The sequence below is a fragment of the Peromyscus maniculatus genome, chromosome 21 (genome assembly GCF_049852395.1).
Source record: "Peromyscus maniculatus bairdii isolate BWxNUB_F1_BW_parent chromosome 21, HU_Pman_BW_mat_3.1, whole genome shotgun sequence".
NCBI lineage: Eukaryota > Metazoa > Chordata > Mammalia > Rodentia > Cricetidae > Peromyscus > Peromyscus maniculatus.
In genome coordinates, this window is record NC_134872.1 from 20542307 (window position 1) to 20566417 (window position 24111).

The following is a 24111-nucleotide window of genomic DNA, read 5'->3' on the forward strand; positions in this document are numbered from 1 at the left end:
CCCTTTCCTCCCTCCCTCCCTTTTCTCCCTCCCTCCCTCCCTCCCTCTTTCCTTTCCTTTCTCCCTTCCTCCTCCCTCCCTCCCTCCCTCCCTCCCTCCCTCCCTCCCTCCCTCTTTCTATCTCTCCCTTCTTTCCTCCTCTTCCTAGCTTTCTGCTTCTGGCTTCCTTTGGCCCCTGTGGGCACTTAGCTTTGTCTCTACCATCCTACAGCTAAGCGTTGGCCGCTCCTAGCTACACAATATATTCCCCACCCCCACCCCCACCCTCCACCCCTCTGGAGTATTTTTACTGATGAAACTTAGAAGTTCAGGGAGGATTTAGTTTGGCACTCTAGAGCATTCTAGAATGTTAGTCTTCCCTCCGCTCAAGAACAGCACAGCGTTTCTGATAAGTATTTTCTTTTCATTCTGGGGAAAAGTTCCTGTAAATCTGAATGCAGCTTAGGGCCATTTCCATTTTGAATAAAGGAAATTGTAGCACCGTGATAGATTAATCCTTTTCCTGACTTGACCTTTGCATGGAAAAGGATCCTTGCACCATTCCAGTTCAGGTCCCCAGTTATGTAAACAAGGAAACTAAGTCACAGGGGTCCTAGTACAAGGAGTCTTGTGAGGCCATCATGATGGTCTTCAGCTTCTGGCTTGCTGGCAATCCCCATCACAGTTAGCTATGCCTCCATAGTAGTGTAGGTAAGAGGAAAGAGAATTATAAATTGCCGTCTCTTGTGCCTTCCATTCCTGAAAGTTTCTCATATGTGTAGAATATTTTCTTCGGATTAGGAGTGATGGGGAGGGGGCATCTGTCTAATGACCTTGCTTTTGTTGACCTCATCTTTCAGCCCATACCAGGTGTACGACTGTTCCCAGTGGCATTTGGCTTCAACTGTGTCCTCTATCCAACTCAAATATCAAAGATTAGAAATTACAGTCATTCATTCAAACATTCATTCAATAAAAGAATGAATTTCTTGTTTGTTTGTTTGTTTGTTTGCCTGAGTGATGGCTCATGAATGCAGGCAAATACTATTATCACTGAGATACATCCCTAGCTCCTCCAAGTTATTACCCTATATACATGTCCAAATACTAAAGTTTCCTAGTAACAAACCAGTTACAACCTGAGATCATGTCTGGTTCTTCAGAGAAAAAAAATGTAAGAATTCAGGAGAAAGGTTTAAAAAAATCTAGATAATATAAATACTCAGGGCCAGGACACTTCAAGTGTAAAATTTGTAGATGTGTTACTGTGTACCCGGATAAAGCCAGCTCTCTGGATCTCACTGGTTGTGAACAAGACCACCTTCGTTGGCTTGTTTTCAATTGTGGCTACAAACTATTCCAAAACTTCTAGTTTGAATTTTGCATTATAGATTATTTCATTTCAGTTCTTCATAATCCTCCAATTGAATTTTTTTTTAATAGTGGAACAGGAGTTTCATTTTAAGTCTATAGTGTTGACTGACGACTATACAGGTCTCTCAGCTTCTTCTGCCTTTACTGGAAATCTATGAAGTGTCTCTTGACTTTTAGGTTTAGAGATCATAAATGTATCTAACAGATCGGAATCCCTGAAACCATGCATCCCAAGTGTTTTGAATGGTTGCTGTAATGGCTCGCGTGTTTTGATTGGTTGCTAGTCATGGCTCGCTTGTTTTGATTGGTTGCTAGCAATGGCTCCTTCTTTGCCGACCTCTATCCACCTTTTACTGCCAGATATGTTAGACATAGAGCTCCCCAGAAGAGGCAGAAAGGGAGAGAGCTTTGCCCCTGAGCTAGGGTCCTTCTTGTGTCTGGGGAAACAGTTACCACTGGGGCAGTATTTGAAATGTGAGGTAGCACGTCAACTTTGTTAAGATGATCTCACCATGACTGACCATGTGGCAGAAAGCCCAGAGCAGTATTCTGAGAGACAGTAGTATTACCACAATGGGTGTTGAGGGACTCTTACCCCAGAACAGAAGGCAGAGCCAGCAGAGGAAGGCTCCCCAGCTCCATCTCTTCCCACCAACAAGGCAGCGCCATGATGTTTTCATCTATGACAAGTCGCTTGTCTTCCTGCTGGATTATGCTTTGACATCAGATTCTGGCTCTGACATCAATTTGAAGATATCCTCTGACTCTAAGCCTAGTATTCTGGACATACAAAGCCTTGGGCTTTACTTCAGAATTGTCTAGGCCAAAGATGATGTCATGTCATTTTGAGTGGCTTCAGTTCCTGGAGTACTACCAGGAATTTAAAAAAAAATCATCCTCCTTGAATACAGCCTGCCCTCAAGGTGTCCAGACAAAGCTCGGGCAGCCTAAGCAACGCTAGGTGCAAGCATGCGATTCCCTTGACTTTGTACTGACTTCCCATTCTTAAGCCACTGGGAAAAGGCAAGTCCACAAAAGCTTCTGATTCAGTCTTCTTCACTAGGCCCCCAGATGCCAGCTTGATTTCATCCTTTTGACCTAAAGGTAGAGAAATGAAAGAGTTCCAAGGATCTGTGCTTTAAAACGTGACTATTCTAAAATGTGTGTTTGTGTAATTATGTGAGTAAATATCTGTGTATGTGTCTGTGCGTGCACATGTGTAAAACAATTTAGATGTCAATCTTCACATGCCTTCCACCTTTTTTCAGAGAATATCTTTGATTTCCTCTTTCACAATCTAATGCATGTAAACAATGTATTTGATGTATCCACCCCCAGCTCCCCACTTCCACTTCCTGCAGGCACCCCTTTCATGTCTTCGTGTGTGTGTGTGTGTGTGTGTGTGTGTGTGTGTGTGTGTGTGTGTGTGTGTGTATTCTTTTGGTTTTCTGTTTGCTTTGTTTTGTTGGTAGTGGATTTTGTTTTGTAACACACTGAATCCAATAAACATCTCCTGGAATGTTGACTGAACTCGTTGGCTTTATCCTGCATAGGTCTTGTGCAGGAACCAGAGCTGGTGTGAGATCATGAATGAATGAAGTGACCATATCATGTCCAGATGACAGACTGCTTGTCACTGTTGCATTTTGGTTTTTTTTTGGGGGGTGGGGGCGGGGGAGTTCTTATGGTGGTTGTTTTATTTTTGAGACATTGTTTCTCGCTGGCCTTGGTATTACCAAGTAGCTTAGATTGGCTGGCCAGTGAGCACCCCTATCCCCGGATCCACCCATCTCTACCTCCCCAGTGCTGGAGTTACAAGAATGAACTTCCACCTGTGGCTTTTCCCCTGGACGTTCTAGAGGAGGGTCTCGGGTCCTCATGCTTAGGAGCAAGTATTTTCCTGACTGAACTATGTCTCCGTACTCCCTCCCCAAATATTCTTGATACAGCAGGATAGTTTCCTCAATAAAACCGAGGAAGGGAGGGATAGGTCCCTTTCCTCCCATTAGCCTTGGTTTCCCAGACCAATGGCCACACAGAGAACTCATAAAATGGTGTCTGGATTCTAAAGGTTACTTTGGAAACCCATACATGACAGCCATGAATTTTTGCTGAATTGAATGGGTGTGGTGGTATCCTTCCAGCGTCCCTTGGGTTGTACCTACATTGGAGAAAGAAGTGATCCTCAGCCATCTTCAGAGTGAGGTTGTCACGTGTGTCCAGATTGCTTCTTGCACTGGGATGTAGCCTGCTCAGTTTACTATCTTCTGTGGTAGTCTGGCCTCAGGCTGCCCATTAAGTTAGGAACCCTGAAAGCCTTATCCACCCCTGATCTCAGCTGCCCTCTGTTCTCCTCCCCATTTCCACCTCCCATCACTTTCTATACCCAATGCTGTCCTATAATGGGAGGCAGTGGAGGTAGATGCCCATGTCCCAAATCTCCAGCATCTTAAATGAGTTCCTTGGAGTGACAGGGAAATACAACCCAAGAAAAAAAAAAAATGACTCAGTAGTGAGAATAGCGTAGTCCCTCTATTCTATCTGGAGAAAGACAACGGAGTCAATACAGAGAACACCATTTAACTTCAGAACATAAGAGAGTGGAAAATCAGAAAGCACTGTTAATGTCACCCTTGGGTTCTTGCTGGCCCAAACCCAGAGACTGAGGGCTCAAGAAAGGCCTTCATCCCCAGCATGGGCTGTTTCTCAGACCATTCTGATAACAGTACAAAGATGTAATTGCGTGAATAAATGTATTGTGTGTGTGTGTGATTGTGATTGTGTGAGTATATTTCTCTCTGTGTGTGTATGTGTGTAAAATTGTGTGAGTAAATATCTGTGTGTGTGTGTGTGTGTGTGTGTCTGTGTGCATGCACATGTGTGTAAAACAGTTTACACTTGGTACCAGAACGCAACTGTATGGATCTGGGTTTACTACTCAGTGCTGGGTCACTTTAGACAATCGGTGCATCCTTCCCGCATCTCAGTCCCTTTACCTATGCGTGAGACCCCAACACCTGTCTCATGAGATACGGGAAGAGCCAATCGAAGCGCACACTGTTTGTCATCAACTGTAGAACGCAGTGTGTGCGTTCCCAGTGACCAGGGCGGGAACTGCTTTTGATGCGATGACAGGGATACATTGAGGCTGTTACTAGGGTCCCACGTGTACTCTGTGCGCTCCCCTCGTGTAAATGAGGGCCTTGGTACCAGGCACTTTTGAGGAAAGGGATTGTGCCCTTTTTTTGGTGGTGAGGGTGGGAATTGATAGCCTAAGAATAGATCAGCCCAAGACTGTACCGTTTACAAACTGGATGGCGATTGCCGTTATACATGTAATAATTACTGTGTTTGGGGTGTCATGAGCAGAGTTGGACTCTAAACCAGATAGACAAGGACTTTACATCGTTGTCCCTGCTGGTATGTGTAACAAGTGGCCCTGTATGGTGAAGTGAAATGACTAAGACAACTTCATGAGAAACTGAACAGCTTAAGACTTCACATTGTCTGGAGGCCTTACTTGGGCCTATAGCGGACTTTAAGGAAAAAAGGGGATTTGTTTTATTTAAAAATGGCAAAGATGCCATTTTGCTATCATCCCCTCTTCCTTAGGTTAGAACTGACAGCACAGCATACATTGTAGACTGAGGATTTCCTCCAGGGTTCATGCTTCCTTCATGAACGCCACTGACAGCGGTATTTTTTCAGAAGGAGGCCTTCTGCCCTGTGTGTGTTAAAGCCCGCTGGCACCTTCCCACGCCCTGTCCTCTACACACCCAACAGCAGCCTCTTCGCTGAACCCTGGTTAGAAATGTCCACACGGACTGTGGAGCTTGTCCTGCGCTCCCGCTTTCCAAGGAACACTAGGCGTGCCTAGTGTGGTAGGGAAGCTCTGCCGTTTCCTCCCCAAACAGCCAAGAGCCGGATCGTGCGTCTGTTATTTTGCAATACCCTAATCTATGTACAAAAGTAAAATTTGAGAACAAAAATAGAAGAAGGCCATGCTGTACAGGGCAGGGTATTGCTTGCTGTGTCGTGTTTACTCACCCAACTCAGTAGTGTACACAGTGGACATGTCAACTTCAGAATATGTTCATTTCCATGGGATTCGATTAATATCCCACTTTCCTGCTCCATGTGAATAAAAACAGATTTGATAGGTACGCCTCCAGATGCAGGCTTTGTTTTGGTGGTGGGCAGAAGCGGAGATGGCTGTAAATTCTTCTACCTATCTGATCACTTTTATTAATCTATATGGTCATTTTATTAGTGGTTTTTTTTAAGCTGGAAGCACATTGTATGATTCAAAGAAAGAGACATGAGCATGTTTGATGAAACAATATTTTCTTTAAGGAGTGTGGCTGGCCACCCACATCCACCCACCAGCTTCAGGCTGTCAGTGTCGACTGCAATCCTTTCAAGCTGCTGAACTGGCATCCAGGGCAGTTGAAGTGGGACTTTATTTTGCACTGTATCACATAGCATAAAGGGATAGGGCGTGTGTTTGGGACCTTGGGAGCAGACAGCCGTATGAATAGCTGGGGGGGGGGGTACCTTAGATGAAGTTAGCAAAGCAAACAGCACCAAAGTCGGAAGCCTCCCCCCCCCTTTTTTTACTGTTAAGTAAGAGATCTTGTTTGAAAGTCATTATTTCCCCCTTTAAACTCACTGGAGCCTCTATTTCGGGATGTTCAGAGCAGTCTGTTCTCTTCTGAATGTTGCCTATCTATGAGCCTGGTGCTCCGGCTCTCTCATGATGCTAGATTGAATCTCTCATTACCATCTTTTCAGATAACAGCCCGCCGTCAATGGAAACATATTTATGACGAGTTAGGTGGTAACCCCGGGAGCACCAGCGCGGCTACCTGTACTCGAAGACACTACGAAAGGTAAGAGCCGTCTCCGGCAAAAAAAAAAAAAAAAGAAAAAAGAAAAAAAAATAAATCCTTTCTTAATTAAAACTGTGTTAATTAGAAGACGACTCCGGACAAAGACAAGATAGAGGAAATCTAAAGGACCTTTGGGAAGACAGAAAATACCTCCCCCCACCGCCCCCCACACCCCGGCATTCTCCTTTACATGGCATGTTCTCTGGTTACCCAGACTAAAATTAGATGTGCCTTTACTTAGGTTTTGTCTTGTGGCCACCTGTCTGGCAATGCCCTTCCCCCAGCAAGTGTGGATTGCTAGGGATGTTCTCAGGAGTCTCGTTTACCATGAGATCTTTTGCCTACTGGAAAACAAAGATGGGAAATGTTACCATGAGGTTCATGTGTGACGGAGCACTGGAGAGTAGGTATTCCTCAGCACAACAGTACTGCCTGGGAGAATGTCTGTGTGTTTTTCTTTTCCATGACTTTGTTATAATTTTTTTCCCTTAACGGTATGCTTTCTTTTATTAAGGAAATTTCGAACCCAATTCTGCATGGGTTGGCTTTCTCAGAATCTCTGACTGTTTCAGAAAAATACTGATAATATGACCAAGAAAGAATACAACAGAGCCTCTGGGGACGGCTCTGTGGATAGGAGTCATGTCCTGTCTGTCCCGTCTGTCCCATTCTGTCTGTCTCCGCACCCCCCCAGCACACACAAACACACACAGGCACACATGCTTGAGCACACACACACACACACACACACACACACACACACACGTCTTTGTGATAAAGACAGTGTGCCCATACTGCTGAGAAATGGTAGCAAATTCCTGAACGATGTTCGCGTCATCCTTCAAGCCTGTACTTAATGCTTAGGTTATACCAGCTTCCTTACAGCTGCTACTGCCCTATAGAAGTGGGGAGGGGATAGGCAATGTGGGCACAGTTCTGTGTGTATGAGGACATGTGTACATGTGTGTATTGTTGGTGTGAAAGCCAGAGGTCAACTCAGAGTTCTCTGTTGCTCTGTCTTAGTTTCCTTTCCTGCAGCTGTCATAAAACACCCTGACAAAAGGACATGAGTGAGAAAAAGTGTATGTACCTCATGAAGCACCCAGGCTTTAGATCCAGGTGTGTGTGTGTGTGTGTCTGTGTGTCTGTGTGTCTGTGTCTGTGTATGTGTGAGCACGCACATATACATCCATGCATATGTAGAGGCCGGATGAAGATTTTGAATGTGTTTTGATCATATCTATTGCATACACTGAAGTCAAGATTCACCGAGCTAGCAGAACAGGGCGGTTAACATGCTGGTAAAAAGTCAAAGTGTTAATATTCAATTTGCCGATGGCTTTTCTCACGGCCCATCACCAAGCCATCCTTACCCTACGTCCATGACACCCACTGTGGATCGCATACAGCATCCTTCATAAGTCCCCTCACACAGTAGTGTTCCCCATGTTTCCTTTGAAGTTCAGGGCTGTGTTTATCAGTATCTTTATGTAACTAAGTAGCCAGTTAACAAACGTTAGAATGCTTGTTTTAGAATAATAGGAGTAAATTGAGTTGGGTTTAGTACCTCATGAAAAGTTTCCCCGTAGTATTCCCAAGAGATTGCTTTGGCCCTGTTATAATCCAGAAGGATTCTTAAGCATCAATAATAGATGTTCAAATTACAGCTCTTGGTAGCACTGTTTTTTTTATATAAATGTGACTGTGATTCCTCTCAGTTCTTAACACCAAAGCCCACACATTCTTGTTACCCACTGTTCTGGGCAGCTGATCCCTGGTACAATATCTCCCCAGGCGAGGGCTCTGCCCACAGTGCTGGAGGCTACCATAACCTACTTATCTGTGGTTTAGGAGCCTCTAATCAAATCATGGCATTAGAAACATAAAAATACACTTTTCTCTGCTTCAAAAGTTCCCAGCGCCTGAACCATTAATCTTAAAAGGACCCAATGACAAATAAAATTGCCGAAAGGAGTCACATAGCTTACCTTCTTGAAAAGTGAGCACCATAATTAAGTGAATTTTATAGGGCGTCACATGGTCAAAAGTAGATAACAATTGGGAGGGAGAGAAGGATTGAGTTGTGTGTGTGTGTGTGTGTGTGTGTGTGTGTGTGTGTGTTTCATTTTTCTTTAATGATGCTCATGGGAGTTTTGCCTCTTAACATGTGTGGAGGAGCCTGCAGAGACCAGAAGATAGAGTTGGATCCCCCAGAACTGGAGTAACAGTTAAAAGTTACCATGTGGATGCTGGGCACTGAACCCAGGTCCTCTGGAAGAGCAACTGGTGCTCTTAATTGCTAAGTTATGTCTCCAACCGCTGTGTGTGTGTGTGTGTGTGTGTGTGTGTGTGTGTGTGTGTTTTACTCAAGAGGTTTTGTCAGTAGAAGTAGCCACAGAGGTGAATGTTAATTCTGAAAGCAATGTACTTCATTTATTGATTTACCATTTCTAAGGGTAGAAGATTTCCAAACGATGTAAACTGTCAATTTGGAAAGCCCCAGCAACTACAACCCACTATGAAACGTGTTTGAAATTCCTTTTCATTCTGAATTTGTAGCATCAGTCTAGACATTCTGCAAAGATTTGATCTCCCATTGGATTACCTTTTTCAAGAGGCATTATACATCCTTCCAATTCTAGAACTGCTTTGGTCAGTGTTTGAGTTAGGGTGCAGTGAGGAGATTGAAAGCCACATTAAGTTTACAGCACCAAGAATTTGTTGTAGGGGGGGATGGCCTCAGCAGTGGGGGATGGCCTCAGCAGTGGGGGATGGCCTCAGCATTGGGGGACGGCTTCAAGTATTGGTATAAAAGCATTGACGAAACGCTATTTGTTCCCTGGGCTAAGACTAGAGAGAGGTTGGACTGCCTCCACCCACAAGTTTCAGGCGTGTGCTTGGAAGAGTTGGAGTTAGAGGGAGCCACCCAAACATCACTGTTAATCGTTGACCTCAGGGAAGAGCTGTGGGGACCTCAAAACTAACTGTCCATGTTCAAGGGCTTCTGGGACTGTTGAAAGAAAAGCAGGTCTAGAATTAAAGGTTAGGGTGTTTGTTGTCAGGGTGAGCCCTACCACAGAAAGTTCTGACCTGTGTGTGTCTGGCCACACCAGCAGGAGCGAGCAGGGCCTGCAGCCCAGGGTAGTGCGCGCCTGTGCTGCACTGATTGCAAGCTCTTGGCCTTTCTTCAGTCAGGTTTTTGCTATCTAGACTGCTGTGGACCTGTGATCAGTTATAAAAAAATGTCATGGACAATGAGTAATTATTAATAGTTAGCTCACAATATTTGAAGATGTTGCTTCTAATGCAGACTAGGCATACATCAATACCCACTTTCTTAAACCAATCATGGTTATGCTGGTTGGTTTTTGGCAACTTGACACAGCTAGTTTTCTGGAAAGAAGAGTTCTCTTTTGGGAAATGCCTTCTCTGGATTGTCTATGGGCAGATCTGTGGGGCATTTTCTTGACTGACTGATGGGGAGGGCCCAGGCCACAGGGAGACTCACCCATGGGCGAGAGGTCCTGTATGAAAAAAGGTAAATAAGCAAGCTCCACAGAGCAAGCCAGTAAGCTGCGTGCCTCAATGATGGGCTATGGATCTGAATGTGCAAGGCAAAGAAACTCTCTCCTTCCCAAGTTGCTTTTGGTCGTGGTTTTATCACAGCAGTAGAAAGGAGACCAACCAGGATGGTGTCCTTTAAGGAATCACCAATAATCCCCAGGGCCACAGTCTGGGGAAGAGGCTGGGACATGTTGCTTTGTATGTCTGCTCTTAACTGCTTCCCCAGAGAAGCACAGGGGACACTAAGATCAGTTCAGGGGCTTTGACCAAAGAAGAGGCTGACCTCTTGCTGAATGAAGCTGTATGATCGTGATCCTCCGTTCTTGACAGGCTGCATGGCCACAGAGGAAAAACGGCTGGCTGCTTTGGTGAAGAGCCACCATTTTCAGAAAAGCTTGGGAAGCTGAGGGGGTCAGAACTTCGTGGCGAATTTCTAAAGCCTTTCAGAGCTGGGTCAGAATCGCTGGGATGGTTCCTTGTCTACTTCTGCCCCTTCCTCTCATTTCTGTGTGTGAATGTGTGTGTGTGTGTGTGTGTGTGTGTGTGTGTGTGTGTGTGTGTGTGTGTGTGTCTGTGTCTGTGTCTGTCTGTCTATATCACAGTCTGTGTGTAGAGGTCAGAGGACAGCTATTGGGATTTGAACTTAGGTCATCATCGGTCGATGGCAAGCTGCGCCTTTGCCTGCTGAGCCATCTCACTGGCCCCTACCTTCTTCTTAGAGACAGGGACTTTTCACCAATCTGACCCAGCTGGCAAGCCAGCCAGTTCCAAGGACCTGACTGTCGCTGACCCGTAGTGTTGAGATCATTGGTGCTCTGCTACTCCTGGGTTTCATGTGAGCACCGGGTTTCAAACTCGGGTCCCTACGCTTGCTGAACCGTCTCCACGGCCCCTTCCCCGTGGTTTCTTAATCTTTCCCTTCCAACATAGGGAGCTGTGGTTTCCCCACTTCCCTCCCTCCCATTTTGATTTTTCTAGAAAATGATAGAGGAACAAGTGATCTATGTCACATTATCGACTGATGTATTTTTTATGCACTGTGGTTCATGATTCCAGTAAATGTTTTTGTTTTACTACAAGAAAAAAAAAAAAAAGCCCCAACTCACCAGTTCCTCATTAAATGTTACTTGTATATTATTAGTTGGGCACTTTGGGTTTATTAATGAGTGCAATAATAAAAGTGCGGGCTGTGGAAATGAATCAATGGGTGTTTTTATTTAAGGCATAGGCAGAGTCTGTACAATGGCTGCGAAGGCCTCGCTGTCGCTGAGGGCCCCTACTCGTCCAAACTTGCCTCTGATTGCTTTAAATCAAATAGGTCCAAGCACTTCATAAAAATGTCTTTGTCAGCCTGGTTTTGCTTCTAAACCTATTCATCTCTGTCAGTTTTTAATATTAGTACCAGGCTCCTGGCCATAGTCCATTAGTACTGTACTTAATTGCTCATGTTACAGATGATTACCAATATAAAAAGCCTCCGTGTTTTCCCATCGCGAGGCTGTTGCTATGTAGATGCCTCCGACTCAGCAAAGCTTGTGAAATGTGGCTGCTTTCAACATTTCTTGCTGAGATTTATAGATTAAGTTACTGTAGATGACGCCAAGGCAATGTCTGTGTTCTCCTGGGCAAAGGGCTCTTCTGAGTACCACATTTTCTTTCTTGTCCAACCTTGAAGATGCCCTGAATTGCTTTATTTTTTTACCAGTTAAGGAACAAAAACAAACAAAAAACAAAATGACTACTTCTGTGGACTTTTCATGGCTTGATTTTTCTGGAATAGTAATTCATTTTAAAGGCTTTTGTTTCCATATGCAAATTTTCTTTTTTTTTTTTTTAAATGTTTTTGAAGCACAAGTTGGGGGGGATCTTGACACAAAATACTAGATTACTGGTTTTAATTTTCTCGAATAAATTACGTGGTCTGTTTGTGTGGAACACATGAAGTTGTTATTAGGGATTTGAAAAGGAGCATCAAGGCTAAAGTGCTTTGTGATGGGCTTTTCTGAGTATTTAGAAAATCAAAATCATAAGCAAATGTATTTGTCTGCAAGGGAAACGAGCCGTTCTTCTTCGTCGTCTTGCGTGCATAATGCCCAATTTCAAATTCTAACCTTCTGCTTTCCCGGAAGGGTTCCTTGGTCAAGACTCTCACATCACGTGGCTCAGACTCCTTTCTGCTGAGAGTTGGCTGAGGGTGAGCCACACCCAGCCCAGATGCAGGGGGCAGAAATTGAGGGATGGACAGACCGGAGGGTCTGCCTAGCTTGTTGGAGGGTGATGGGGGAGGGTGGAAGGGGGCGCTTCCTACTCCGAGTAAGAGAAACGCTGTGCTTAGTATCAGACCCCAAATCTTTCAGGTTATAAAAAAAAAAAAAAAAACTCAGCTAATCATAAGTCAGGGTGAGTTCTAGCTCTGTTCATGTCTCATACAGGAGTCCATGTATCCTTGATATCCTTCAAGCTAATAAATACACAGCTGAGAAAGTCACAATCGAGACCCCAGAATTTGATAGCTGAGGGCCCTAGGTCCCTCCTCCAACATTGCTGCTCTAGTGTGACCCATCTGTGAACTATTTGTTACCAGCCCATAAAACAGCTTAGTGAAGCCGGCTGGCTGCAGATAAGCTATGTGAACTCGCTTTGGATTGGACCAGAGTAATTTTATGTCTCCTGAATGTAATTTTAAAAAGAGAAAGAAGGAAAGAAAGAAAAACCAGGGCTTGTATTGTATGAGTCTTTTGAACTCCTTTTTTTCCCTAATAACTCATTGTTAGTGGATTTTACCAAAGTCACAGAAGGGAACAGGTTGGGAAATTAGAAGAGTAACTCTTTCCTGGTCTCCACTGGACAAGTGTTGCTTCCAACCATGGTCCCAGATTCAGGCGGCTTTGATACACTGGTACATTGATTGGCTGAGATTGCTAAAAAACCACGGGCTTCCCGGAGCCCAGGCACAGGGTCTGGTCCTTCCTGGGTAGCAGTCTCCAGTAGCCACTGCTGGATTATTAAAGCCTCAGGGACTCCTGGGTTAGTCTAACCTATCAAGAGGTCTGACTCACGGGCCGGGGAAAAGACGTAGACAGTTAAGACTCCAGAAATCAGAGATGTAATAGATAGAAGTGCAAAGAGGCAGCCGAGAAGGAAGAGAGCCTTTACACCCACAATGAGAAGTCTTCCCGTGGGACCTAGGATCCGAACTGGATCTTAAAGAGGCAGGATTAGAACTTGAGTCGGCCATCAAATGTAGAACTAAACTGTTTTTAGGCTAAAGACCTAGTGATGTCACCTCCCCTGAAACTTCCCGGAACACCCAATTCCACATCATGAACACGGTAAAAATGAATTTAAAATTAATAAAAAAAAAATGGCAGTCCCTTTTTTTTTTTTAAATGACCGTAAAGGGGTAAAGGGTGAGATTATGATTTCTAAGGCCCTGTTTCCCAATCGTGTGACTCAGAAGCATGACATGAGAGTTGGTCCTCTCATCTTCCAAAGATTTAATCCAACAGGTAGGTTACTCCGATCCTCACCCGGAGTGGAGTGTTGAGCGGAGTCATATTTGCCTCCCGGCCACCATTTTGTTCATGGGAGTCCAAGTGAGTGGACTCTTTCGTCTTCCTCTCTCTGCAACATGGCCACTAAGCAAGCTCTCCCTGTCCCCTCAATGTCAGAGGTTCAGCTGCTCCTTACTGACAACCAGTAGCCCCAGAGAGCCAAACACAGCTTGCTGCCACATCTGCACAGCTGTTCTGGGCCTGCCTCAAATCCCCCCACCCCCCAGGCTTGCTCCTTGGACAGACCAGAAACTGGTCAGCCTCCCTCCCCGGAGTGACCTCTTATCATCTGGAAAGAATTTCTTCCCACAGGCCAGTCAGGTAATTTCATCCCCAACAGCCTCACCTTAGATTGCTCAGCATGCCTAAAATGTTCTGGTAACTTCCCAATGCCTGGAACTTTCCAGAAACTTGGGTAAAATGAAAACGAGACTCCAGCCAGATCCCAGAGTTTAAACAAACAAACAAACAAATAAATGAATGAATAATAAAAAATAAATAAAAATCTTCTTCCTCCTCCTCCTCCTCTTCTTCTTCAGCATAAGCAACAACATCTGAGAAGTCTCTATTTAAAAATTCTTAAATTTGCCTCTAGGTTCGCGCTGTAATTAATAGAAGTTGGAGTTTACACTGGGAGGGTAGAAACAGCCTCAGGCACACACTCTTCAAGCTGTCTGTCTGCCATGCTGGAAGCCGTGGCAAGTTCTTTTTCCGCCCCCTTCGCCCAGAAGCTTGCCAAACAGCACTTTTTCCTTGTCCAAGTCTTTCATTGTCTCGTTTCTCTCCTCTCTTCGTGTCCTGTATCCACCTCCCTGCTATGTGCGCTTAACAGTAGTGCTTAAAAAATTTTACGGGTCCGCCTGAACTTTATTGATCGTTTTCATCAAGCATGATTTTAAATTTGAGCATAGACTGTGTGCCTAGCCCCTTTTCTTTTTGATAAATAATAAGAGGTTTCTGCTTGTGATTGTCTCTACTTATGATTTTTTTTCTCCTCCGGGCTTTATCATTAAGATTAAGGAACCGAATTCTCAAGCATGCCGCTGCACAAACATCTTTTCAATTATGAGAGTCACAGGCACGGGCCTTCACAAAGGAACTATTGAAAATTCAGAAAGCATGTTTCCAAAAGAGAAAGCAGGAGGGGAGGAAAAGCCTCAGATGACAAAAGAATGTAATTGTTTATCATTAAAACATATCTGCAGCCTGGCCACTGAGAATCTCTTGGAACATTGTGTTTCTGTACAAGTTGTTACAAAGTTTGGCCAAAGTTAGGAGTGCTGTGAGAAACTGGTGAAGGTTTCAGAAGCCCTGGCACCAACGGTGGCTTCTGGCATGCCAGGACTTCGTGCAATAGTCCTCGTGGACTTTTCCCTATGGGCTCTACCCGCCATCGTTTGTGGGATGCATATGATATTGAAAACACTAGTGACGCTTATTGATTGCTCTGGAAATGATGTCCCCTTGCCCTTGAAATGGATCCATGCCATCTCGAGTCAGAGTTTGTCACTGTTTTCCCATTGAGAAGAATAATTACTACCCTCTTTGGGAGTGCAGCCTGGTACTATGGAGGGCAGGGCACTCCTGATGGTCCATTGTCCGTCGGGAGCGTGTATTGCAATCCCGGGCCATCGGATCAGCCTCCTGAAGCCCATCCTAGCTTTCTTCAGTGCAGTCTTCATTTGGCAGGCATGGAAATAACATCAGCCTAGACACAGAAATCCTCAGAAGTAGAAAGCAAGCATCACGAGGCCGAGCTGAAAAGAGCTCCATGAGAGGGACCATGGGAAACCATGGCCCAATAACGCTAAGTCCTGGAGGCGAGACTTCATAGAGAAGCCGTTCTTGAGTCTCCCTTAGCTTTTTATAACAAATTGGGCCTCATAAACAAGATCAGCCCCTCCTGAAGCATCCTGGCATATGTGACCGAAGGAGTGTGCCCTGCTCTCAAGCTGTGGGTCTGCTTCTGGCTTGTTGAATGGCCATGTGGATTCCATAGGCTCCATTGCCTCTGGGAAGAGAAGGCTCAGCCTGATTTCTTAGACAACATTGTAGGAGCCTAGAACTCCCTTAACTTGGGCAGGTGCAATCAGTCAGGCTATCTTCTAAGGAGATATTTTGCCATCTATGAAGATGGCCACCCAGATGCTGACACAGCAAGTTCTGCCTGTGTTGAGCTCAAACTCCGGGACTCGATAGCTGTGTGCTAACTGTCAACAGTACAACATGACACTGTCATCTACAAATGGCTTGGGGCCCATTCCTAGTTCTCCTGGGATGTATATTGCCCACGAGCCACAGGTCGGATGCCCTGATTCCGTTCTGATCCTCAGTTTTGCTACCCACAAAATGAAGGTTGCAATAATATACACGTAGATATCTCTCTTTGTAAGTGTTGAAAGGAAGACGTGCAAAATCCTAGTGTTAATGGGGACTTAATATGGTTGCTGCTATTGCTGTTATAATACCTAATCAATATATAATGATAACCTGTGCCGGGTGTGACTCAGCGATACAGCACTTACCTGGTGTGGACTAGGTCATGGTTCTGTATGTATGTGTATATATATATATATATATATATATATATATATATATATATATAACACCACACCTACACAGCGTAATTGATCTTCCTCTTTCAATCCCCCTTCTTTGACCCTACCTGCCCCAAGTCCTTGTAACCCCACTTCAGAGCACCCATAATCCTTAGCTACCTCTTCCATAGTGGCTCACTTTGATGGGAGCCAAGCCATCAGCTTGTTGGGTCTCAGAATGACATAAGTTTCTTCTACCTTCTGCTCACTGAGGCAGGCTCACCGCCACCCTGGGACTGTGGTGAGGGTGTGTCGGAAATGACAGGAGGCCTAAGAACAAAGCTCTCTTCCCGATAACAAGAGTGATGTGGCATTAATGTCAGTGTCTTCAAGCATGTTGTCTCCATTGAAGAGACAATCTCCTTGCTCCACAGGGTCACAGAGCACATGTGTATATCTGGTTTCCAGTCTTGTTCTCTGATGCCCAAATACTGTTCTGCCATTTTCACAGGCCTGGGCTCACATCTGGGAAGATGGGCAGCAGGTACAGTCAGTCACGGCTGCGGTCCTCATTTGTATCTCAGTGAGGGTGTCCACTCCATTTTCACAAAGGGAAAAGGCAATTCGGCTGGTCCATATTTGATGAAAGATTGCTTCCCACACTTCACGGTGAAGTTGTATTTTCAATTTCTGCCTCAGGTATATCTGGCCAAGGCTTAGAATTTATCAAGCCTGGAATCGACTCAGAGATGTAATGAGTCCATTTGGGGTCGGGTCAGGTCTGAAGCCCCAGTGGAATCAACATGTTGTTTCTTCTTTTCTACTGCTACAAAGAGACCCTGTTAACGTAAGAGTAACCATAAGGAAACTGGTGTTTTTAACCTTGTATACACACCAGTTTTATTATCTCTGCCCCTAACCTGTTCTGCTCCAAATTTTATAGCAAATGTTTAAACTTGAATTTTTTAAAAAACTCATTAAATGTTGTGAGCGTGCGTATGAACTAGCTTAAGTAGGCTTGAGATTCCAACACAACCCTAAAGACTCCTGACTCCCTCCCTTAATTCTCTGAATTGAATCAGTTCTGGACATTATTCTAATATCCTTTTCAGGACTCTCTATAAATAGATGGATTCTCATTTCTCCTCTTAAATACCATTTGCTAAATGTTTTGGCCCCAAAATTCCCTCCTTCCACACAAATACGCATGGATTCAGGAGACATCAGTGGTCACTCATTAGGATGAGACACAATATTATTTTTCCTCTTCTGACAGGGAAGGGAGGAGGTGTTAATAAATATGGGAGTCCTTTCTTTTGTATGAAGTGTAAATGACAGGACATGTGCAATCTATACTTCTCTGATATCACACTGCTGCTTTTTTGTTGAGAAAAAGAGGCAAGGCGCTGGAGGATTGCAGACTTTGTAAATATAAAATTATCTGCCTCTGTGTTTAAAAATAATAATAAAAGGGAGAGAGAGTTGGCAAGTTGCCAGATTTCTTACGTTACAGTAATAGATTTGCTGACCCCTGACTTCCGCTGTAGAGAAATGTATTGAATATTTTATAATATCAGATGAGGCACATCTAAAATCCTAGTGTGCTGAGCGCCATTATTCAACTAGAGATTTAGCAAAGCCACGATATTTTCCAGTCCACAATTTCTTGTATGATGATAATTTACTGGCTCAGATATTAATAAATCAAGGCCATAATGCCATTGATTTGTTAATTTTAACTTGGGTTGATTTTTGAGTCTTCCTTATTTTTTTTTAAAGGAAGAAGAATAAGGAGGGGGTAGAATCTGTCTTTTCACAGTGACTGAATTTAATAAGGATCTCTGTAATAGCAAAAGGCTCCCCTACTGTGTCTGCTCTGAGGTGGAAAAATGTTATTCTTGTATTATTCCTGGGGAAAAATAAAATCTCATGCTGCTCCAAATCTTATGCCTAGGAAAAGGTGCTATTATTATTTTTTTTAAATGCATGATGGCTTACCTAGTTCACATCCATTAATGGCATCGTAAATAAGCATTTTGCTAATCTGAGCTATGAAATCTGGACAAGAAGAAAGACCCATTTATCTCCCCGGCTTTCAATCTCTATTCTAGATGCAGATGGGGGGGTCTGTAGGGATTTACTAATGAGTGTATTTCTTCTCCTCCCTACTGCTTCTGCCCACCCAAGACTCAGCCTACATTCTTTGAGTTGTAACACAATGAAAATATTTCTTCTGCGTAATGGATACATTTTTGCATGTGCTGGGGGGCCGGGGAGTGGGTAATACATGTTTGCTTTTTATCTGTACAGTTTTGAAGCTGATTAGATCTTCGTTGTCCTACCAATATTTGAGAAACAATCCTCTGAGAGCCACTGGCACGTTGCATTACACTGCATTCTTTCATAGGCTACAAACCCGCACAGCTTCCTGTGTTGGGCCATGTTGATCTCATGGCGGCTAGCCTGTTTTTTTAATGATAACATGTGTGTGCGTTGAACACTGCAATGTTCAGAAACCCATCATAGCTTTTGTCCTCTTGTGGAAAACCTCTAATAATCAGCTGATAAGATCACATCCTGTGGGGTAATTGTGCTGCGCCGTGACAGAAGAACTTAGAAAAACACTCAAGGAAGTCACCACAAGCGGAAGTCACTGTATGAAACAGGGTTTGTTTGTGTGTGAGAAATGTGCTCTGTTCTTCAGAGCTGGGATTTCTACTGCTTTCTCTTTAACTGCTGCCTCTCTTGTTTTATTTCAGGAGCTTTTTTTCCCCCTCTGATCGACTATAATTATCTTTCAATGATTTAGAAATGGAAAGAAAAAAAAAACAACCCACATTCGGTTGACCTTCACACACACACACACACACACACACACACACACACACACACACACACACACACACACCCTCTGGAAGCTTTGAACAAGCAGAGTGTGTGTTTGGATTCAGTTTTACCCTTAGTCATGCCTCTTTCCAGATACAAGAAACATTTAATTCCTGATTTCCTGCCTTCTGGCTTCAGGCCTTTGACCAGCAAAGTGAAATATATTTTGTACTGTTGGAGGATTGCCAGCTGCTGAGTTGAGTCAAAATGAGAAAAATGAGAGAAGAGCAGGAGAGAGAGAGAGAGAGAGAGAGAGAGAGAGAATGAATATTGCCCATCCTCATGAACTTGCAAAATTGTAAGATAAAATCATGTTGTTTCTTGGTGTATACTGGAGAGCTGAGTTAGCCTAAGACTGTCACCCAGAGTGAGGGTCTTCTTAGGGTCCCCCAGGTGGGTCCCCACCTTGTTCTCTGCTTTCCTTCCTTCTCCTCAAACTCAGCACGGTCACTCTCAAGCAAGAGGGTCCCTCCTGATGTCCCCATCTCCATTAGACAAGGGAACTGGGGGAAGGGAGGTATCATAAATGGCAACGGCTGAAATACCAGGGCTTCTGAGCTCCTTGGTTCCCATGGCAACAAAACAAAAGCACAACAAACCTATCTGTCCCAACAATAAAATGTGTTTTCATTACAATCCATTTAAAATATTTTTTCCAGTTTAAAATATTCAATGCATTTTGCTCCTGGTTGAAGAATCCCTTACCTTCTGATATTGGAAAAGGGAATAAGTCCCTGGCAGAAGAACCCAGAGGCCAGAGAAATTGGGGGGAATAAGTTATGGACTTTAAAGATGAGACAGAATAAATTCAAGTATGAACAAGACTGCCTTTTTCTCTCTTCTGCATAGTTATGCTCTTCCTTATGTAAACAGGCACTGTAATATTATGGTGGGAAGCAGGTATTTGGCAAACATATATTATTTTAGTAAGTCTACATTAAGAGAGCGGTTTCCAGTTTTAGCAGCTGTAACATGTTTAAACTCGGGTTGTAATGGGATCTGAAGATAACTATCCCCCATGGGTTGTGTTGATCTTCGTGGCTGGCTCACTGCCAGACAGAGGCCTCAAAAGTATTATCCATGCCTCCTTGCACATACCTTGTCTGAGCATGCTCAGTGAATGGATTTGGGTCCTAAAATACCATAAATCGGCATTCGACTTTTCCACAGTTTGCTTTGTTGTTAAAGAATGAACTCTCTGTGTCTCAAATATCCCCATGTCTTTATTGTGAAACCTGGAACAGTGGTGTATATTTAAGGAGCAAGTAGGCAAATTGTACAATCAGAAACCAATGTTAAGATACTCAACAAATATTCCAAATCAGGGATTTTTTTTTTTTTTTTTTTTTTTGGCCTGGGTGTCTTAGTTTAAAAATAAAAGATTCCCAATATTTGAACAGATTGTTTTTTGTCAGCCAAGTACATTTTCTTCATTGAGTCAACTTGTCGTATTTAAAACAAATTATGTTTGCTGTATTAAGGCTCATATTTTTAAGGCTGAGTCTTGTATTAATCCCACAGTGAGTCATTAATCATACCAAATGCATTAGAAAAACTTTAATCACTGAAGTCGAAACTGGGATTGTAATGCAATCCGTGCCTTTTAATTACATCAGCTCTTTCCCTGTTCAGATCAAGAGCTGTGTCGCAAAGGGAACAGACTAAAACCAGAGCCCTTTGATGTTTCTCTTTTTAGAGCAATTTTATGCGCTTTGTTTTTTAAAGTTATGTAATTAAAATGCTTGGATTTTTCAGCCCTCTGATTTCTGTTGCTTTCGTGGTTAGCTGGCTTCCTCCTTGCTGGGGCCCTTTCTAACTTGGTACCCCCACTCTACTCGCACCCCCTCCCAAAAAAACCAGACTTCCTGATAATCTTAAGGGGTAGAGAATACATCTGTTTTGGCCAAACTGCGCATGCCTCCTCTTGTCCCTTTATCTCAAGTGCTGGTCTTCTCAATGTGTGGGGGTGGGGAGTATCAAAGTCAGTATTATATTATATTTATAAGATATATCTATTTTTCAGTGGTGTATATTCATTGTATCTAGGGTTAGGTTTCATAAAAGCAGTTTCTTTCAAATGTATCATGTCAGGTCTACATTTTGAGGTTAAATACAAAGGAAAACTCTGGCCAGAGATGCAAACACATTCAAGCTCCAGGTCTAACAGATGTTGTGACCCTTAGGTGCCTGGTTTAATCTTGGGAGGATGATGATGACTATGGTGATGACTGGGATGATAACGACAATAACGTGAAGAGATGTGGTGGGGATTATGTGGAATGATTGGCATCTTGTACCTAGCCTGTCTTAGAATAGACACCAAATGAGGTCAGAGGCTATGAACGTTTTGTTCATGGCTGTATTTCAGGATCTGGAACAGTGCCTGGCTTAGGGTGGGTACTCGACGTGCATTTGACAAAACAGTAAATGGACAGCAGCTGTCATTATTACTCTGATGTCGTTGGCAGTCAGCCAAGTGCTAAGGGTGATTGTGACAGTGTCAACCTTGGCCATCTCCATTGGTGTCCTTGGTGTATCAAATCACAAAACCAAAAGGAGGGAAGTCTTCCAGAGACACATTTCAGTGATCAGATAACCAAGTATTACTAAGAAAGTAGATTACATTTGTTTGTACATGGTTTTGCTTTGCATGCTTTCAGCTGCCTATGGTCAGCCATAGTTGGAAAACAATATTAATCTTGACTGGTTGGAGAGAGTCACATTTATATAACTTTTTTTTTACGGTATGCTGTTATAATTGTTCTATTTTATTAGTTACAGCTACTAATCTCTTACTCCGCCCAATTTATAAATTAAACTTTATTAGGTATTTAAGTGTAGGGAAAGGACAGGATATAGAGAGAGCTTGGTACTAATAACAGTTTCAGCATCCATGAGGAGTCTTAGAATGCATCCCTACAGGTCTAGGGCAGAGCTACTACAGTAAGAGAAAATAAGCTCCAGAGCGATGATGTCATTAGAATTGGCCAACTGATGTACCATCCCTTCTGCTTTCCTTCTAGGTTAATCCTACCATATGAAAGGTTTATCAAGGGAGAAGAAGATAAGCCTTTGCCGCCAATCAAACCCCGGAAACAGGAAAACAACTCACCGGAAAACGAGAATAAAACGAAAGTATCCGGAACCAAACGCATCAAACATGAACTGCCCAAAAACAAGAAAGAGAAAGAGAATACACCAAAGCCCCAGGATACATCTGAGGTGAGTTGCTATGTCTCCCAGAGATACAAGACCTGGGAAACACACTCTGCCTCTGGGGCTTCTAGACCCCCAGAATCTCCACCGAGGTCTCTGTATATCTCGTGGCTGCTCTGAGAAGTCACCAACTCTAAGCTCTGGGCTGGCAAGAGGGTTAGGTGAGTGGCACTGGCCGCCCAGCCTGATGGCATGAGTTTGCTCCTCAGGACACACATAGTAAAAGGAGAGCACAACTCTGGAAAGTTGTCCACTGGCCTGCACACGTGTACATAAAATACACAAATTCTCAAAAGGAACTTTAGAAACCCTTCACTTATGGAATGGAGAGATGGCTCAGCCCTGAGGAACACTTGTTACTCTTCCAGAGGATCTAAGTTCGGTTCTCAGCACCCATCTTGGAGGGCAGCTCATAACTGCCTGTAACTACAGTTCCATGGAATCCAATGGCCTCTCCTGGCTTCTGAGGGTACCAGCACACACACAGCACACAGCGCACGCGCGCGCGCGCGCGCGCACACACACACACACAAATAATAATTAATAACTCATAGTAATAATTAATTAAAATAAATCTTCTTAAAGCCTGAAAGCTTTCTTTCCCTTGGGAGCTGAGATGCAATGATGCAATTGTATTGTAAACAGTGATCCAGGCTATGACGAGAATCTGGAAGAATCTGGAAAGACGAGAATACCCTGAAGGGACCTGGGAGCAAAGGCTCAGAATTGGAGACCAAACTAAAACCTCCTAAAACTCAGGAGTCCCCTAAGTAAACGTAGCTTCTTGGGGATTTCAGAGCCACGTTAATTAAGGAGTGAGTGTGACTTGGGGGGCGGGGAGCAGGTATCAGGGAAGGGAAGCTAATGAAGTCCCCGAATGTCTCCTCGGGTCTCTCCCCCAGATTTTAGGGATGTTTGCTTCTCATTCTTGACCTCCATTCAGTGTCCTTGGGCTGAGACCAATTTAACAAGGTCTTTGGTCTGTCTTTTCTATGGAGAATTTTTGAGTGATTCCACAGAAACCATTACTGTCTCTCATATTAAGAGGTGGCTTCTGAACCTTTCAATTCAGAAGCCTCAGCCCCAGAAGCTATTAGCAGAAAGCAGGACTGGAAGCATCTAGCCAACCAAAAAAGGCTGAACTGGGCTCTGTTTCAACATGAATAATAAAAAAATCCTGCTGCCCATTAAAAAAAATAAGCAGTTACATTCGGAGACAGCATGTTCTAGGATTCAACCCCTGAGGGAATTTGGGTATTGATATTAAACACTCTCTAAAAATCAGGCTTATAATGACCATGTAAGAGACAGCTTCATTAAACACCGGTTTAAACACACAATCTCTCTCTCTCCCTCCTTCCCTCTCTCTCTCTCTCTCTCTCTCTCTCTCTCTCTCTCTCTCTCTCTCACACACACACACACACACACACACACACACACACACATATACACACAGACATCAACTCCCAGCTGATTCCTCCTTAAAAAGATAATTTAATTTTAATACTTTGCTTCCCTGGAGATGGAACCTCAAACCTTGGGTTTTGCACACAGTAGTGAAGTGTCCTATCATTGAGCTGCATCCCTGAATATTTGTTAGCTTTTTGTTTAGAGACAGAGTCTCCATAAGTTGCTGAAGCTGGCCTGGAACTCATACTGTAGCCCAGGCAGGACTTGAACTCACAATCCTACTGTCCCAACCTGAGCCAGACCCGAATTTATTAGGTTTTATAATTATTTTAAGCTCTAGCAACTCCAAAAGGAAGACAATACAAGATGCTGCCAACTTCTAAACATTTGCAAGTTTGCAACATAAATGGCCCAAAGCAAGGAAATTCCAAGTTAAGGGTTACATTCCATTCCTCCTTGATCCTGCTGGCTTGGTGATTTATCCCAGGGCTTTGGATTGGTCAGTTCTATTAGACACCAGATCCACACCACAGCCAAAGCACCAGCGGATGCTTGGGGGGTCATGGGGCCAGCTGACCTTTGACTGGCTCCATCAGAGGGGGGAAAGTTTGAAAACAGTGAGTTTGTGAACTGTGGGAGGGATCCTCAGTCCAACCATGGAGCCCATTAGCTCCATGAGGTGGTGACCATTCCCAAGAACAG

The 24111-nt window shown here is 43.8% G+C and overlaps 1 protein-coding gene across 3 annotated transcripts in view; it reads left to right on the forward strand.

Annotated features, from left to right (window-relative positions):
• Arid5b (AT-rich interaction domain 5B) overlaps positions 1 to 24111 on the forward strand; it is a 177084-nt gene that overhangs the window by 148271 nt on the left and 4702 nt on the right. For all 3 annotated transcript variants that reach the window (XM_006994212.4, XM_076557053.1, XM_076557054.1), the window contains 2 exons: positions 6145 to 6242; positions 21807 to 22005. In XM_006994212.4, the coding sequence (XP_006994274.1) occupies positions 6145 to 6242; positions 21807 to 22005 (297 nt within the window). The remainder of the gene's footprint in view (positions 1 to 6144; positions 6243 to 21806; positions 22006 to 24111) is intronic.